Source organism: Rattus norvegicus, chromosome X (assembly GCF_021556685.1).
Source record: "Rattus norvegicus strain SHRSP/BbbUtx chromosome X, alternate assembly SHRSP_T2T, whole genome shotgun sequence".
In the NCBI taxonomy this organism is placed as follows: domain Eukaryota; kingdom Metazoa; phylum Chordata; class Mammalia; order Rodentia; family Muridae; genus Rattus; species Rattus norvegicus.
In genome coordinates, this window is record NC_141554.1 from 56,860,101 (window position 1) to 56,877,894 (window position 17,794).

Genomic DNA, 17,794 nt, shown 5'->3' on the forward strand with positions numbered 1-17,794 from the left:
GAGGAAATTCAAAAAATCATCAGATCTTACTATAAAAACCTATATTCAACAAAATTTGAAAATCTTCAGGAAATGGACAATTTCCTAGACAGATATCAGGTATCAAAGTTAAATCAGGAACAGATAAACCAGTTAAACAACCCCATAACTCCTAAGGAAATAGAAGCAGTCATTAAAGGTCTCCCAACCAAAAAGAGCCCAGGTCCAGATGGGTTTAGTGCAGAATTCTATCAAACCTTCATAGAAGACCTCATACCAATATTATCCAAACTATTCCACAAAATTGAAACAGATGGAGCCCTACCGAATTCCTTCTACGAATCTACAATTACTCTTATACCTAAACCACACAAAGACACAACAAAGAAAGAGAACTTCAGACCAATTTCCCTTATGAATATCGACGCAAAAATACTCAATAAAATTCTGGCAAACCGAATTCAAGAGCACATCAAAACAATCATCCACCATGATCAAGTAGGCTTCATCCCAGGCATGCAGGGATGGTTTAATATACGGAAAACCATCAACGTGATCCATTATATAAACAAACTGAAAGAACAGAACCACATGATCATTTCATTAGATGCTGAGAAAGCATTTGACAAAATTCAACACCCCTTCATGATAAAAGTCCTGGAAAGAATAGGAATTCAAGGCCCATACCTAAACATAGTAAAAGCCATATACAGCAAACCAGTTGCTAACATTAAACTAAATGGAGAGAAACTTGAAGCAATCCCACTAAAATCAGGGACTAGACAAGGCTGCCCACTCTCTCCCTACTTATTCAATATAGTTCTTGAAGTTCTAGCCAGAGCAATCAGACAACAAAAGGAGATCAAAGGGATACAGATCGGAAAAGAAGAGGTCAAAATATCACTATTTGCAGATGACATGATAGTATATTTAAGTGATCCCAAAAGTTCCACCAGAGAACTACTAAAGCTGATAAACAACTTCAGCAAAGTGGCTGGGTATAAAATTAACTCAAATAAATCAGTTGCCTTCCTCTATACAAAAGAGAAACAAGCCGAGAAAGAAATTAGGGAAACGACACCCTTCATAATAGACCCAAATAATATAAAGTACCTCGGTGTGACTTTAACCAAGAAAGTAAAAGATCTGTACAATAAGAACTTCAAGACACTGAAGAAAGAAATTGAAGAAGACCTCAGAAGATGGAAAGATCTCCCATGCTCATGGATTGGCAGGATTAATATAGTAAAAATGGCCATTTTACCAAAAGCAATCTACAGATTCAATGCAATCCCCATCAAAATACCAATCCAATTCTTCAAAGAGTTAGACAGAACAATTTGCAAATTCATCTGGAATAACAAAAAACCCAGGATAGCTAAAGCTATCCTCAACAATAAAAGGACTTCAGGGGGAATCACTATCCCTGAACTCAAGCAGTATTACAGAGCAATAGTGATAAAAACTGCATGGTATTGGTACAGAGACAGACAGATAGACCAATGGAATAGAATTGAAGACCCAGAAATGAACCCACACACCTATGGTCACTTGATTTTTGACAAAGGAGCCAAAACCATCCAATGGAAAAAAGATAGCATTTTCAGCAAATGGTGCTGGTTCAACTGGAGGGCAACATGTAGAAGAATGCAGATCGATCCATGCTTATCACCCTGTACAAAGCTTAAGTCGAAGTGGATCAAGGACCTCCACATCAAACCAGACACACTCAAACTAATAGAAGAAAAACTAGGGAAGCATCTGGAACACATGGGCACTGGAAAAAATTTCCTGAACAAAACACCAATGGCTTATGCTCTAAGATCAAGAATTGACAAATGGGATCTCATAAAACTGCAAAGCTTCTGTAAGGCAAAGGACACTGTGGTTAGGACAAAACGGCAACCAACAGATTGGGAAAAGATCTTTACCAACCCTACAACAGATAGAGGCCTTATATCCAAAATATACAAAGAACTCAAGAAGTTAGACCGCAGGGAAACAAATAACCCTATTAAAAAATGGGGTTCAGAGCTAAACAAAGAATTCACAGCTGAGGAATGCCGAATGGCTGAGAAACACCTAAAGAAATGTTCAACATCTTTAGTCATAAGGGAAATGCAAATCAAAACAACCCTGAGATTTCACCTCACACCAGTGCGATTGGCTAAGATCAAAAACTCAGGTGACAGCAGATGCTGGCGAGGTTGTGGAGAAAGAGGAACACTCCTCCATTGTTGGTGGGATTGCAGACTGGTAAAACCATTCTGGAAATCAGTCTGGAGGTTCCTCAGAAAATTGGACATTGAACTGCCTGAGGATCCAGCTATACCTCTCTTGGGCATATACCCAAAAGATGCCTCAACATATAAAAGAGACACGTGCTCCACTATGTTCATCGCAGCCTTATTTATAATAGCCAGAAAATGGAAAGAACCCAGATGCCCTTCAACAGATGAATGGATACAGAAAATGTGGTACATCTACACAATGGAATACTACTCAGCTATCAAAAACAACGAGTTTATGAAATTCGTAGGCAAATGGTTGGAACTGGAAAATATCATCCTGAGTGAACTAACCCAATCACAGAAAGACATACATGGTATGCACTCATTGATAAGTGGCTATTAGCCCAAATGCTTGAATTACCCTAGACCCCTAGAACAAACGAAACTCAAGACGGATGATCAAAATGTGAATGCTTCACTCCTTCTTTAAATGAGGAAAAAGAATACCCTTGGCAGGGAAGGGAGAGGCAAAGATTAAAACAGAGACTGAAGGAACACCCATTCAGAGCCTGTCCCACATTTGGCCCATACATATACAGCCACCCAATTAGACAAGATGGATGAAGCAAAGAAGTGCAGACCGACAGGAGCCGGATGTAGATCGCTCCTGAGAGACACAGCCAGAATACAGCAAATACAGAGGCGAATGCCAGCAGCAAACCACTGAACTGAGAATAGGTCCCCTATTGAAGGAATCAGAGAAAGAACTGGAAGAGCTTGAAGGGGCTCGAGACCCCAAAAGTACAACAATGCCAAGCAACCAGAGCTTCCAGGGACTAAGCCACTACCTAAAGACTATACATGGACTGACCCTGGACTCTGACCCCATAGGTAGCAATGAATATCCTAGTAAGAGCACCAGTGGAAGGGGAAGCCCTGGGTCCTGCTAAGACTGAACCCCCAGTGAACTAGTCTATGGGGGGAGGGCGGCAATGGTGGGAGGGTTGGGAGGGGAACACCCATAAGGAAGGGGAGGGGGGAGGGGGATGTTTGCCCGGAAACCGGGAAAGGGAATAACACTCGAAATGTATATAAGAAATACTCAAGTTAATAAAAAAAAAAAAAAATTTGGACGGACTCTCTGTGTCCTCCGTTGGACTGGCTAAGGGTTTGTCTATCTTGTTGATTTTCTCAAAGAACCAACTTTTGGTTCTGTTGATTCTTTCTATGGTCCTTTTTGTAAAAAAAAAAAAAAAAAAAATAACACATGAAGTTAGACAGGAATAGTGTTCAGGGGATGGGGGAGTAAATGGAGTTAAGAGAATGGAAGTTGGACTTAAAATTGTAATGCTATATTAATAACCAAAATGTTCCTATTCATTTCTGTTTCCATGTAAGAATGCAATGGCTATGTAGCTCTGTATGTATGTGTACAGTGATAAAGGTCTCTTCTTAGAGCTAATTTTAAATGGACAGTTGAGCAAGAGCTAGCCAAGAAAAGCTTATGTGGTTGCTATTGTTTCGCTCAACATTTCTAAAATAGTAAAACCTTTGAAAGCTCTTGCATTGGATAAAAGTGTTTCACATATTTATGTTTTTCTTCAAGTTTATTGAACATCAATGTGCTTTCTCTGGTGAGAAGCCATCATCATTACTATCAGTGATATTGGTTTGCTATAAAAGCAAGTGACACCTTCCATACTGACTACTGCATTCTTACTAACACATGGAGAGCCACTCTGTATAAGCCTGTTGCTCACAGCTCACTATGGACCTTTGTGGTTCTCTCCCAGATGCCACTTTTGTTCTCAAATTAGCCAATAGGGATAGATTCTAGCCTTCTTTGGACCATGTCTCTGACTTCCTACATACATGGAAATCAAGTGATTCTTCACTCCTAGTAAGCTGTAAAAGCCACTACTGTTCTTTCAGTTATTTATATATTTATTAACTGCTCTCAAAAACCATCAGGGGCAGTGTACCCATAATTACATTTTCAAGCACTATGGCCATTTACTTTTATTGTTTCTGTGTTTGCTTCCTCATTTGTCAGTGACCTTGAAGTTAGAATGTGTTATTTATTTACTGAATAAAAATATTTTAATTAAGGCTTGGGGATTTAGCTCAGTGGTAGAGCGCTTGCCTAGCAAGCACAAGGCCCTGGGTTCGGTCCCCAGCTCCGAAAAAAAATATTTTAATTAACAAACAATAATTATATGCATTTATAAAGTGCAATGTCACCTTTTAATAGCAACTCCATCACCTTTGTTGCATATTATTTTTATGAAAAATCTACGCAGCAGTTTGAAATATCTCTAAAGCTGATTGTTCATTTCCATTGACAATTTTGTACCTTTTCCCCAATATCTCCCCTCTCCCATCTGAACCTCTCACCCAACTCCTGATAACAGTTACATTACTTCTAACTATTATTTTAACTGTATATATATATATATACACATATATATGTACATATATATATATATGATGAAGACTTACACTGTATCCATGTCTCAGTCTTTCTGAATTGTGTGCAATAAAAGACAGACACAAATTTCTCTTTCCCACACTGATTCTTTTCTTTTAATATCTGTCAAGGCATGAGATTGCTTATGCATATGACAATTTTGTGCTTTAGTTGTCTAAGGAATCTCAGTACTATTGTTTTTACACTGACTGATTTAGTTAGCTGAATCCTTTTTAAAGACAATAAATTGTATATACATAGGTAAGAAAATATCATGATTGGGGTTGGGGATTTAGCTCAGTGGTAGAGCGCTTGCCTAGCAAGAGCAAAGCCCTGGGTTCGGCCCCCAGCTCCGAAAAAAAGAAAAAAGAAAAAAGAAAAAAAAGAAAAAAGAAAATACCATGATTTAAAACAGACTAGTTCTCTATTGTTTGGTGTAATAAACAGAAGGGTATAACACTAATTGTTACTATCTTACTTCTTCATGGTGCTTCCATTTAAACAATGGCATAACTTGCTTATGAACACCAAGGAGTATTCTAGGTATTAAAGATGCAGAATAATCAAAATATTCCATAATCCTGTCCTTGTACTTTCTGTTGTAGTTTTATTTTCAGTAAATTTCTAGGTAGTTTTCTCATCTTTTTTAATTTAGGGAACTTGATTGATTTTCTTTCTTTCTACCACTCATTTTCCATTGCATTCAGGTCCTGCAATTTACTACCACTGTTCATAAATTAAGCTTGTTTCACCTTAGTTCCCTTTCTTCATTGGTCTTCCCACCTGGAATGTCTTCTTCCCTCTGTTTTCTTAATTCTATCTGTCTCTTCTGACCCAAGACAAATCTTATCACTACATGAAGTTTATTTCTAATCACTTGATTTTCATCTGGATTCCCTTATAATAGTACCATTATATTATCTATTTAAGACTTGTGTTCTATACGATGTACAAAGCGTTTTACAAAATTATGTTCTATGTGATGTACAGAGTGTTTTACAAAATTACACTAAACAATATTCAAAGTAACCCACCTGCTAAAGGAGTACTATTGTCTACGTTGAATGAAGCTGGGGATATGAAAATGTTCTCAAAATGAAGCTCCTAATAAGGGAAACAGCAAGGAAAACAATCAAACATCTATATAGCTGCTTGGCCTTATGTTTTCCTGGGTTGCCGAGAAGAGGAATTAACAAAAGGAGATGAGACTCTCCGGTGAAAAGGATATGTGCGATTTCTGAAATTCCTACCTAAAGCAGAGTACCCTATCATTGTAAACTCTGATCATGTTTTATATAATATCTGAACCTTCTTGGTCCTTGCTGGTGAATGCTCTCCAGAATTATAGGGATTTTTTTAGCTGCAAATTTCTTTTTCTACGTGTATGTCATTTTTCTATTTGCACTCATTTCCTCGATTTCATGTTCCTTCTTGTTGTATCTCCATCCACTGCTTCATCTCAGCTCCACACTCTGCAGAAGAATAAGATCATCAAAATCATCTTTGACTAGTGAAAACAATGGTAGTTTCCACTCTCTCACACCAATGTTTTATATATATATATATATATATATATATTTAAATATAATGAGTATATATTGAACTATTACTAACACAAAATGTAATCACCACTCCATTAAAACCTCAGAGTTAATGTACCTTGCTGTTAAGAGCATACGCCCTGAAGTCTAAGTGTCTGAGATCAAAATCTGACAGCACTGTTTGTTAGCTATGTGACCTTGGGCAGAATCTTCACATTCATTCTCTTACTTGGTAAAGGAAGATACTACTGATTACTAGAGAGGATTATTGAAGACATAAAATAAGCTGGTGTATGCATTTCTTCGAGCCATAACTACTGTAGACTAAGGCATGTTGTTATTCTCATTTATTCACAAAATATTCATTAACTACTTACTACCTATTGCTCTTCCTTGAGAAATACAATCATGGGAAGAACAAACAATAACAATATATATATATATATATATATATATATATATATATATATATATATGCTGCAATGTGTGTCCTACCTATGACTTGAATGAGCTTTTCTTGTTAACCCAGAAATAAAATAAAACTAAAATCGATTACTCTCTACGAATCCTGCTGATTTTCTTTACCAACCTGTTGGTCATTCCATACTTCCTAAGTCTAATAGCCTAAGACCAATGGCCTCCTGGTAGCTTTAGGCAAATAGATACATATTCCATCCTATAAGCTGTGTCAGTGTTTTCTTTTCACCTACAACTCACACTACATGTTGGTGCTGAAAAAATCTCCATTATAACCTTAAAAAGAGAGCCCTGTGTTCCTTACCAATATTACTTCAGGTTCAGTCTTCCACCTTGACGTTTCTGGCAAAAGCCTTCCATCCCAAAGAAATATAGCAGAACTATGCCTATGTTGACGTTTTAAGTCATTGCTAGATGTAACTAATTGTCCCCATGGTCCTGTAAACAAAAAGATGAATCACTGGGAGAATTTCTTCTCTGACAACAGAAGTATTTTATAGGTAGCACTGTATGTCCTCTTTCGAAATGAAAAATCTAGTCAGAATTTAATTGTTCACACAGAACAAGTGATCTATGTGGGTAAATGTTTTCTGTTCTTTTACATCAAAATTATTATTCTAAATGTTTTTTCGCCCTTAGCTTTCTTTGTGCAGCTTCAATATCTACTGCATATTGCACCTAATAGTCATACACAGTATGTTAGTGGAAATGACCTATGATTGATAAAGTTAAGAAAACTGGGTCAATATCCCAGTTTTAAAATTTGCTAGATATGTGACTTTAAGCATGACATTTAAACGTCCGTCCTATGGGACAAATAGAAAGTTACAGGTAGTTCACTAGGAACCAGTGCTAAGAGACAATGACCAAGATTGTAGATTAATAAGATCTCTGTGAGATACAAAGGCCTTATTGTACCTCTTTCAACTGTTATGCTACACTACCCTCATGACATAGAACACTGACGTAAGACTTGCCTGCCAGTACCCACACAACACTTCATCTGTGTGCCTTTCTAAAAGGAAGAGTTTTGATCCTACTATTTGAGATTTAGCACGAGTTCCTCATTTAGCCAGCAATATAAATGAATAAAAAAATACACACATGATTTTAAAATTAAAGACAAAACTATCACTAACATTCCTCTATTTCCCAGGATGCCAAGACTAAATAAATAATTGGTACTTAGATGAATACTTGCATATTCACTCTGTGTTCTTTTCTTCTATAATGAGACAACAAAGATTTTTATATGCAATATACTTTACCTGTTCGTGGAAAAGAAGAAAATTAGCACATTAATGAATCGGCATTCTATTTACACCTCAGAAGTCCTTTCTTATTCAGTGTTGATCTCTTCATGCTACAAATGAGCTTAAAGAACTAGTAATTAGGACTGAGTCTTTGCTATCAGGGCAAGGTAGAAAAATTCAAATGGGTGATTTATATAAATAGAATGTTTGAACATTCTATTGTTTAAATTTTTTCTGGGGCTGGGGATGTATCTCAGTGGCGGTAGAATGGAGGAAGAGGAAGAAGAAGAAAAAGAAGAATAGAGAGAGAATATATATATATATAATTTAATTTTCCTGAAAATAACCATATTTATTTTGGTTTCCTGAATGAATCTGGTGGCAAGAAATATTAGGTTGCGTACAAAGACTATAAAAGTAACATAAGAGAGATGAGTGAGTGAATGCTCTCAAAGTTAAGTATAATTCTCTATTCTGAATTATTAAGATAATTAGCTCATCTTTCTCAATTGCTGAAGGAAAGGCAAATTAGAGATATCCTATGTATTTAAAAATGACAAAGCAAAAACTTGGGTGTGGTGCTGCGTGTACATAACAAAATTTTAAACACTGAGACAGGAAGATCTTGAGACCTAACCTGCACAACATAGAGAATTTATGTGTGTGCACGTGCATGTGCGTGCATGTGTGTGTGTGTGTGTATGTGTGTGTGTGTGTGTGTGCATACACATGCACACGCACATGTGTGGGGTTGGAGGTGGGTGGAGAGGTGTATCCCAGTGTCCCAGAGGGACAGAAAGAAAAAGAAGAAAATCCTAGAAATGATGCCATTCTGATTAAACTCTATGCTGCCGGAAACTCATGAATAATTTTCTACTATATTTTCTCATTTTGAAATCCAGCTAGAACCTCTTGAAAAAACCCTAGGTTTTGTGGGTTAGGGATAGATGCTCTCCCATCTGTTATATTATTTCCCTTCCTTTAGCATCTGAGGTCATCCCATCTGTATTCCCCTTCCAGTATTCAGAGTCCATCAGGGCTACTTTGGCTGCCAAAAATAGTGACAAGCAACATTCATTGTCCCTCTACCTTACTTCTGTGGCACACAAACTTCTGCATTTAAAGTGACTGTGACTGGAAACATGAGCCACTTATTCAGAATTACTAACATGCCACCTTTCCTCTTCCTTTAGCAGAGTCATTTAATTCAGAGTTAGAAACAGTAAGAGACAGAGGGGAGGGAAAGAAAATGTTTTAGTCACACAGATCAATCCAATTTGTTGGAGCTTCAGAATGAATTTTTAAACTTGTTGAACAGAAGCATACAAGTCTCGAAGAACAAGTAAAATAATGTACAAAGCCTCCATTCATTGTGTAGGCAGAATGGAATGCTGGTACCCGGCAGCTCTCTAAGGAATGTTCCTTTGGCTTTGAATGTTCTGCTGGAAACAAGGAGGAAACCACATATATAAAATGAATTTATAATGTCTGCCTTATTATGGCAAAATGATAAGAAAAGTTGGCTGTTTAATATAAACTGTCAGTTGCATATTCCAGGCCTCCATTCTTTGAGGTCCCTCCCACATCCACACGCCTGGCTACTATTTAGCAGGGAGTACAAAGTGGCCGATTATGATTATTGACTGTCCAGGCCTGTGCTCTTAAACTCATTCTGTCAACGGAATGTAAGCAAAGCTGTCATTTTAAAGCAGGGCCCACTCCGTTTCTGGGTTTTCTTAGGTTTGCTATGCAACAGGATCAGTGCTGTAGTCCCCGGTTCAAGCTGAAAATGTTGCACAGGAAGACATATCATGTAAAGGTCAGATTCTTGTATTATGATGTTTTTTTTATTTGCGTCTATACAAATGAAACTTAATGTCAGAACTCTGGTCATAACTCTCACCAAGGTCCTGTGGACTCTTTACCTGCCAAGTCTGAAAATATGGTATTTTAAATGGGAATGTTTAGTAATCCTTGTGTAATGTTGCTGTATCTATCGTGCCATAGCACTGTGCGTTTTCGAGAAAATGCTCTTGTGTCATAGATTCCCATTAATGTGCTGGTGTTGGACAAAGTACAACATTGTTTATACTTTTATGGCCACTATCTATATAATAGAATAATATAGTAGAATAATACATGCATTGAAAATATAACTCGACTCACTGGAGTGAAATGATTACCACCGTATCTATTTTATGACATCATTTATTTCATAAAGCATATGTGTGCATATCCAAATGTTTTATACAAGGATCAGAAAAATTTAACATATGAAGTGTGCTGTAAGTGCATTAATTCTAATTTATAAAAGTAATACCTTGACAAAGTAAGACACCAAAAAAAAATCAGAACATATTTTCGTGCTAGTTACCAAGCTAGGATTTCTTTTGAACTAATCTTTTTTTTTTTTTTTTGACTTCTTCAAATTCTCATTCACAGCTAGCCTCTTTGTTTGGTAATGCTGAATGTGTTCTTCTTGCTGTTTGATAGGATCTCCAAGGAGAAATTGAAGCTCACACGGACATCTATCACAATCTTGACGAAAATGGCCAAAAAATCCTGAGATCTTTGGAAGGTTCAGACGAAGCACCCCTGTTACAAAGACGTCTGGATAACATGAATTTCAAGTGGAGTGAACTTCGGAAAAAGTCTCTCAATATTCGGTAGGCAATGATCTTGGGAGGTGGGAGAAGCAAGGATCCAGATGTGAATAAAGATGGCAAAATTTTCATTTGCCTAGCACAGGCAGCTAATATCTCATATGTAAATCCTTTCAAAATGATTCGTTTTATTTTGAATAAATGAATCATTCATTTGCTTGGAATGGAGACAATACTTGCAGGTTCAGATTTAGATTGAAATGGGACTGTTTTATAGGCACACGAGTGATATGTATTAAGATATTAGAGTAAATTTTAAAAGGTAGCAATGAGATCCTGATTTCAGAGTTCTCTCTTGGTGTCTCTCACGGTGTCATACAAAAAAAAAAAAACCACTATAATTAGTGAATATTTGTTATGGCATTCTCTCTTTGGCATCTCTCTAAATATATAACCAAAGGAAATTTTTTAAAGAACAGATCACATTATAATCAACAATTTAAAGACTCACTCTCCAAGAGTTCATGCAGCTAAGGAGATTGTAGCTGCTTACTATCAGTTCATCTCTCTTAGCCTTTGTTGAAGCACTTTCTCTGGAGGGCCACTGAACTTTTCGACTTTGCACTTAACTTTCTCCTTTGCCTAACCGGCTTATTTTGAGAAGTGAATGGATGCACTTTGCATTGTTGCTAAAGCTAAAGGGAAGCTCTCAGGATCCATGTATGGCTGATACAGGTATATAGTGGGACAAGGAACAGAGCTGGTCTCTGAAGCGTCCAGTGTTACCTAAGAAGCTGCAAAATGCAGGAAAGAGAAGCAATCTCCCTGCTTTCTGAGTAATTGCTTTCCTTAATCCACTAGTTTTTGAATATTTTTGTGCTTTCATCAGTGCCTATGAAAGAAGTGGCCATGAAGAGAGGTAGAAAGGGACAAATGAACTCAACAGTTAGAAAGAAGGTATTCAATAGTGCGAGTAATTACGACCCTGAGTCAGTCTGATTATTAAAAAGAAAAGAAAAGAAAAACCTTTCCCTCCTTCTTCATAGTTCTCCTAAATTGTCTGCAATTTCAATATACAACTCTCAAAAGGATGATGAATACCTGAAATTTTATTAACTTGAAAACACTTTTGTAAAACCACTACCCACTATGAAGCAATAATAATGCTAGGAGGTAACTCAGGGTGTGTGTATGTTCCATTCGCTGCTATAAGCATTTCATACTGTTTGACTCATGTAGATTTCATTCCTATACAATCTTAGCTTTTGAAGAAAATGAGGGACAGAGAGGATAAACAGGTTTCCAAAAGTGACCCAGTTAGCAAATGGCATGGCTAAGACCTATTCACAGTGAATCAAACTTCATCACTGAAGTGTTTAGTCATCAGAGTATTCTGTAGGGTTGAATAAAAAAGGAAACTTTCACAAATAAAATCATCATAATTGAAAATTTTAGATTGGGAAACAGATTTCAAAGAACAGAAAGGCTTTATTTTTTGCCAAGCTTTTTCTCAGCACCTGAGCCTTTGAGAATCTCATCTTTATCTCAGTGTTCTGCACATGATTTCTTAAATCTATGTGTTCATGATGAGTGGGCGGCAACAATGGGATATTGCATTTTGATTATAAAGAGGCTCTATTAGTTTTCTACATTTTAATGTCCAAGAGCAGTCTAAGTGTATAATGACCAAGGCCACATTTGTAACATCTGTCTTTAAAAATAAAAAACATGAACTGAAAAATGTTTGATGGATAAGGAAAAGAGCATGATTCCCCTATTGCAGGAAAGAAAAAGAAACAGGGCTATGACTGTTGCAGAAGCCTTTTAATGCCTTTTCTCTCCTGTATGTGAATTTGATGAAATAAAAGAATTAAAAGTGTCAAACAGGATATTGTCAAAATATGGCCCCTTCATTTTCAGAAATTTCCCATATGCCAACCAGTGTAATTTAATTCTTACTGTGATTAATCAAGCAGAAAACAGTTACCTTACAGAAGATGATGTGGATTCTGCAATTTGAATATTCTGATTAATGGTTTGAGTTTGTAAATAAGTCTCTAATAATCTCGAATGTGTTATAAGTTCTCAATTATGAGAAGCAAGGAATCCTTCATATCTGCATACTTTAGCTTATCTTGATACCCTACCAAAGTAAGGGTATCAGTCATTCCTAGCAGTGACACAGCAGAGGTAATAATTGTGAAATAAGACAAGGGAATATTAGGATGGTTGTCCATTGGGGTATTTTTCATATTGAATGTCACTACAATTTTTTAAATGTTTCAAAATCCTGAGAAAACAACCCTGTCTCCATAGATTATACCTCATTATATACTCGAAAATGTACTGCAATCATTGTTTTGTGAGACCTTCAGAAACTACTCATGTAGTTCAGAAAATAAGCACCAGTTGTACAGAAATATTCTACCTAGGACACAGACTATCACATTGCTCCATAGAACAAATATTTTGATCATATATACATATTTTACTCATCAGTTTCTCTTTTTATTTTGTTTCTCTTATATCCCACTCCCATCCTGGATCTTTCTCAGCAAGCAACATTCTAGTCCCTCTCCAACAAGGAGTTCTGAGCAACTAGATTCTTCTTTCTAACCCGGTTTTGACTTCTAGCTGTTTTCTGTCTCTTGCGAGGGCTGCAGTATGGACACATGCTGTTTGGTTCTCGTGTTTGTAACACAATCTCCCTTATTCTTTGAATTTTGACTTGATTCTATGTGTATTTTCCATTCTGGTGGTTTTTCACCAGTTCTTTACACAACAACTTGAATTTACACTTGAAGGAGTAGGTATATGGCTCAGTGGTAGAGCACTTGTCTAATATGAATAAGATCTTTGGCTCAACCCACAACACAGACAAACACACACAGACACACACAGACAGACAGACAGACAGACAGACAGACACACACACACACACACACACACACACGCATGCACACACATTCCTTTGGGTGTTCATGAGTTCTTTTCGTGTTTGTTAGCTTCAGCTAAATTAAATAAAAGTGTGTAAAGTCAAAATAAGTCTAAAAGAATAGTCTTTTTACACCACAGTTGTTCTCTCTTCTGACTCTTTTACCACCTAACATGTAATCTGGAGCAAATTGCTTAGTGCTTTAATGCTATGCAATTCTATAAATTCTGAGATAATGCTCTTTCAACTCAGACAAATCACTATGTGGTGTGTGTGAACACACTCACATGTGTGTATGCATCTGTGCCTGTGCATATTGCTCATGTGTGTAAGAGGCTATAGGTCAATGTCAGTGTCTTCCTCAGTCTCATTAAACCGTAAGTGCATCAATTTGGTTAGAATGTTAGGCCATAACCCATCTGTCTCTACTTCCCAAGGCCATGGATTACAGATACATGCCACTAATGGCTAATGTGGACACTAGGGATCCAAACAAGGGTTCCCATGCTTGTTCAGTAAGAAGTTTAACATTTTATTCCTCTCCCAGCTCTTTGATTTTTTTATATTAGCAAGGCACCAATTTATCTTTAAAATATACTATTAAGAATAAATAGAATCCCTTTGAGAAAAAGTGATTGAAATTATAGAGTACAAACTTCCTGTTCCAATCACATGTTGTCTACAAGACAGAGTAGTAAGTAAACGGTCAGTGTTAACTCAGTTCCATAGAGCAACGTAAAAGATGGAAATCAAGTAATATATTTACTTACATATAGAAATATGTGTATAAGTATATATACACAGAGTAAGAATTGAAACTGATCAATAGAAAGAGGATGATTAATGAAGGCAAGTATTTCTCATGCTAAAATAGCCCATATCCACAACCCTTCACTTTGACTTTAAAACTACTACAAATCTCAGAAGCGGTCAAGTGAATTTTTCACAAAAGCAATATTTATGAACATTTGTTTAGTCCGTATTCATATTTTCCCACATTATTGGATGTATGTTTCACTATGAGGGTTACTTAATATGTTATTTATATGACTTCAGCAAATTATTTTTTATGCTTGGTGCAGAAAAACCTGTGAAAACTATATGAATTTCATGTTTGCTAAATTTTGCAGTTATGAGACAGGAACACTAACAAATTCTTCAGCAACAAGGAATCTCTTAGGGAATACTTGGCAGTATTCCCTAAGTACTCAGTTGGAACTGAGGGTTTTATTTTTCTATAGTGGAGAACAAAGAAAGAGCAAAGGGAAGAAGAGCCATCTACTTTTGAGGGGGAAGAAAAGCAACTTGGTCATTGAGCATCTCTGACCTTTCTCGTGCTCTTGGAACGTTAATTATGTTGGAAGTTGGAGTTCAAGGCCCAGCTAGGGGAAAAAAAGGTTTACTTCTCCTTGAGTTTAATTCTCTGTCTTTATTTAAAGCCCCACAGCTCCCACTTTATTTCTGTAGTTCTTTATTATTTCTGCATCTGTACCATTTCTTTCTGTCGACTTAAGTGCTATTGTATTACACAGGGGCACACGGGATGTACAGGGATATATCACTAGCTTTATAAAGGAAGTCAAAGTGAAAAATGAATTCAATAGAGCACAATTCCTTTAAGAACGTGTACTTTTTCAGAGTAAAGTTTTATTAAGGATTTCAAACGAGGTATCAACCAAATCACATTGGAAATATCTGAACCTAGGGAAATAGCAACCACTTTATCATCGGTATAATCCTTAGACTCCTGTCTCAGAAGAATTCTGTAAATATCAAGCAGCCCATCCCTGTACACGTAAAAGTTCTGTACTTTACTCAAACCTTACCATGTGTGGTATTTTTTTCAAAGATCAGCACTTATCTTTTTAGAGGCAAGTAGCCCCCCAAGCTCTTCTCTTCAATAATAAAGATGAATACGGAATGGTTGCTAAGTGTGCCTCCCCAACCATCCTTTTGGTTTGCGTTCAGTGGATAGGGATAAATAAAGTTCATTTGACAATTAAGAAGTTATTTTATCCTAGAATGTATAATATTTAGTTAAAACCAGAATGCTAAAGGTTTTTCTTATCCAAGAGTAACCTGTAATTCTCAATTCCCAAATGTAAATATGGCCATATAGCAGATCTGGTTCAGCAGTTGTCTCTAGACATCTAGTCCTGTTTTTCCCTCAATTACAAAACAGAGTGTTTGATTAGGGTGAGTTGAACTCATCTTAATCCTAACATCTTTGCAAAAAATAAAAAACTTTTTAAATATACAAAGGAAGTAGCACCTACAAAATCTTTTTTTCTAGAAGATAGCTTTCCAAACACAATAGGCTAATTGTTGAGAAGTATTTGATATGTAGTCATTAAAGCACAACCAGCAGCTTCTTCCAACGATAAACTACAAATGTGCTAGAGCAACTTCAAAAGCTCAACATGCTAAAGGGAAATTTTAACCAACCCAGTCCAGTTTCCTTATACTTAGATTACCTTGCATTCATGTCAAGTAGATGCAATCCTTTCCCTAGAAAGACATATATATATATATATATATATATATATATATATATATATATATATATATGAACTTAAACTTCTTGGTATTGTTAGGGCTCAGCTGAAGAGCTGTGAAATCACTTCTTAAAATTACTGAGATTTTGGAAGTAAGGACTGGAGATCTGGATTTCAGGCAAGTGGTCCCAAACTCTTGTGTACACTGAAATTTGAGAGCTGCAGCTTAGAATTATTTTAAATTGGATATGATTTTCTGACTAATTCTGCTTTGTCTCCATGTTCAATCTTCTGGAGGGAAAATAACAGTCATTCTTAACTCTTATTCTTATTAACTATTATTATTACTACCTTTTAGATGCAGAGTTAAGATGAACCAGGTGTAGTGCTGCACTCCGTTCTTCCCAGCACTCAGAAAGCAGAGGCAGTCAGATCTCCATGAGTTCGCAATTGGCCTGATTTATTTAGAGATCTAGACGAGAAGACTGACAACTAAGACACTGTTTTGTTTTGTTTTGTTTTTTGTTTGTTTTGTTTTGTTTTTGTTTGTTTTGTTTTGTTTTGGGTTTTTTTGGGTTTTTTGGGGGGATTGTTTTTTTTTTTTAATATCAGACGTTTTAAATTTTTAACAAATTCCATACAATAGGACATGTCCTGTCCCCTAGCTACTGGATTCGCTCTTGGAATGCTCTACCATATTTGTTTGATTTAATTCAAAATAAATGGAAGACAAGCATTGGGCATCTTTATCCCGTGACCGTACTCATTAGACTCTTTAAATAGTTAAAATCTTGAATTGGGAATTCTCACTTAGGCTTACCAGAGGAAAATGATTACTCCAAAAGGAGGAAGAAACAGAAAATTTTTAAAAGTGGCCTCTATACCATATATAATCTGCATGTATACAGTGTATTCATAGCATGGTACAACCTTGTTAATTTACTACATAATAATATTATTAAAGGGTTGAACTGTTTCTCTCACTTGTAGTAAAAATCTACATTTTTCACATAGTTGCGTCATGTATTATAGAATTAACATTCTTACAGATTAGAAGAGTATAAAGATGAAGGGAAATACTGCAAATCTACCCCTGAAAGAAAACCTGGCTGTCATTCCAGAAATTTCCATGCATATTTAAGCATGTGCTTACAAGTGTATACTCCCCTACTCACAAACCTTTTACAAAATAAAATGATTGTACTTCTTTTTTTTGTAACACACTTTATCTTTTTCCATATGCATAAAAATTTGCCTAGAACACCATACTGAATATTGCATGGGATTTCATTGTATGACATTATAATATTGGATGTAATAAAGTCCTTATCACTGAATATTTGTGGGGTTTTAGTTTATTATAATCATAAGCAATGCTGCAAATTAATATTGTCTGCCTATAACTTTATAGGCTTTTTCAGTTGCTTTCTTCATATTTCTTGAATTGAATATTTATTTGCACCGTTTAAAGACATTTATGTCTTCATTAGAGTATATTTCAGAGAATTTGAGACAATTTAATTTCAGTAGTAAATATATAATCTAGTAATTCTAAGTCCAGAAGGAGAGTTATATTGGAAATGTCAGTCTAAGTCCCTGAATAAGCAAGGGAAACAGTCTTTTACATGACTGCTTTACATTGTATTTCTTGACAGCCCTGAAGACTTTAGTATATTTATGTTAGAGAAAGCATCAATTTTTATGAATTAATTAGTGCTTGTTGATAAAATGTAAGTGATGCATAGTGGTTGCAGATTGACCTGAGGATAAAGCACTGTAATTCCACCCCCCCCCTTGTTTTCTGGATGATGAT

General features: G+C 36.1%; 1 protein-coding gene across 9 annotated transcripts in view; it reads left to right on the top strand.

The window, feature by feature from the left end:
- Nucleotides 1-17,794, top strand: part of Dmd (dystrophin) — a 2,349,574-nt gene that overhangs the window by 1,873,871 nt on the left and 457,909 nt on the right. For 8 of the 9 annotated variants that reach the window (XM_087599109.1, NM_001370876.1, XM_087599108.1 and 5 more), the window contains 1 exon segment: nucleotides 10,442-10,614. In XM_087599109.1, coding sequence (XP_087455235.1) covers nucleotides 10,442-10,614 — 173 coding nt within the window. 9 annotated transcript variants of the gene reach the window in all.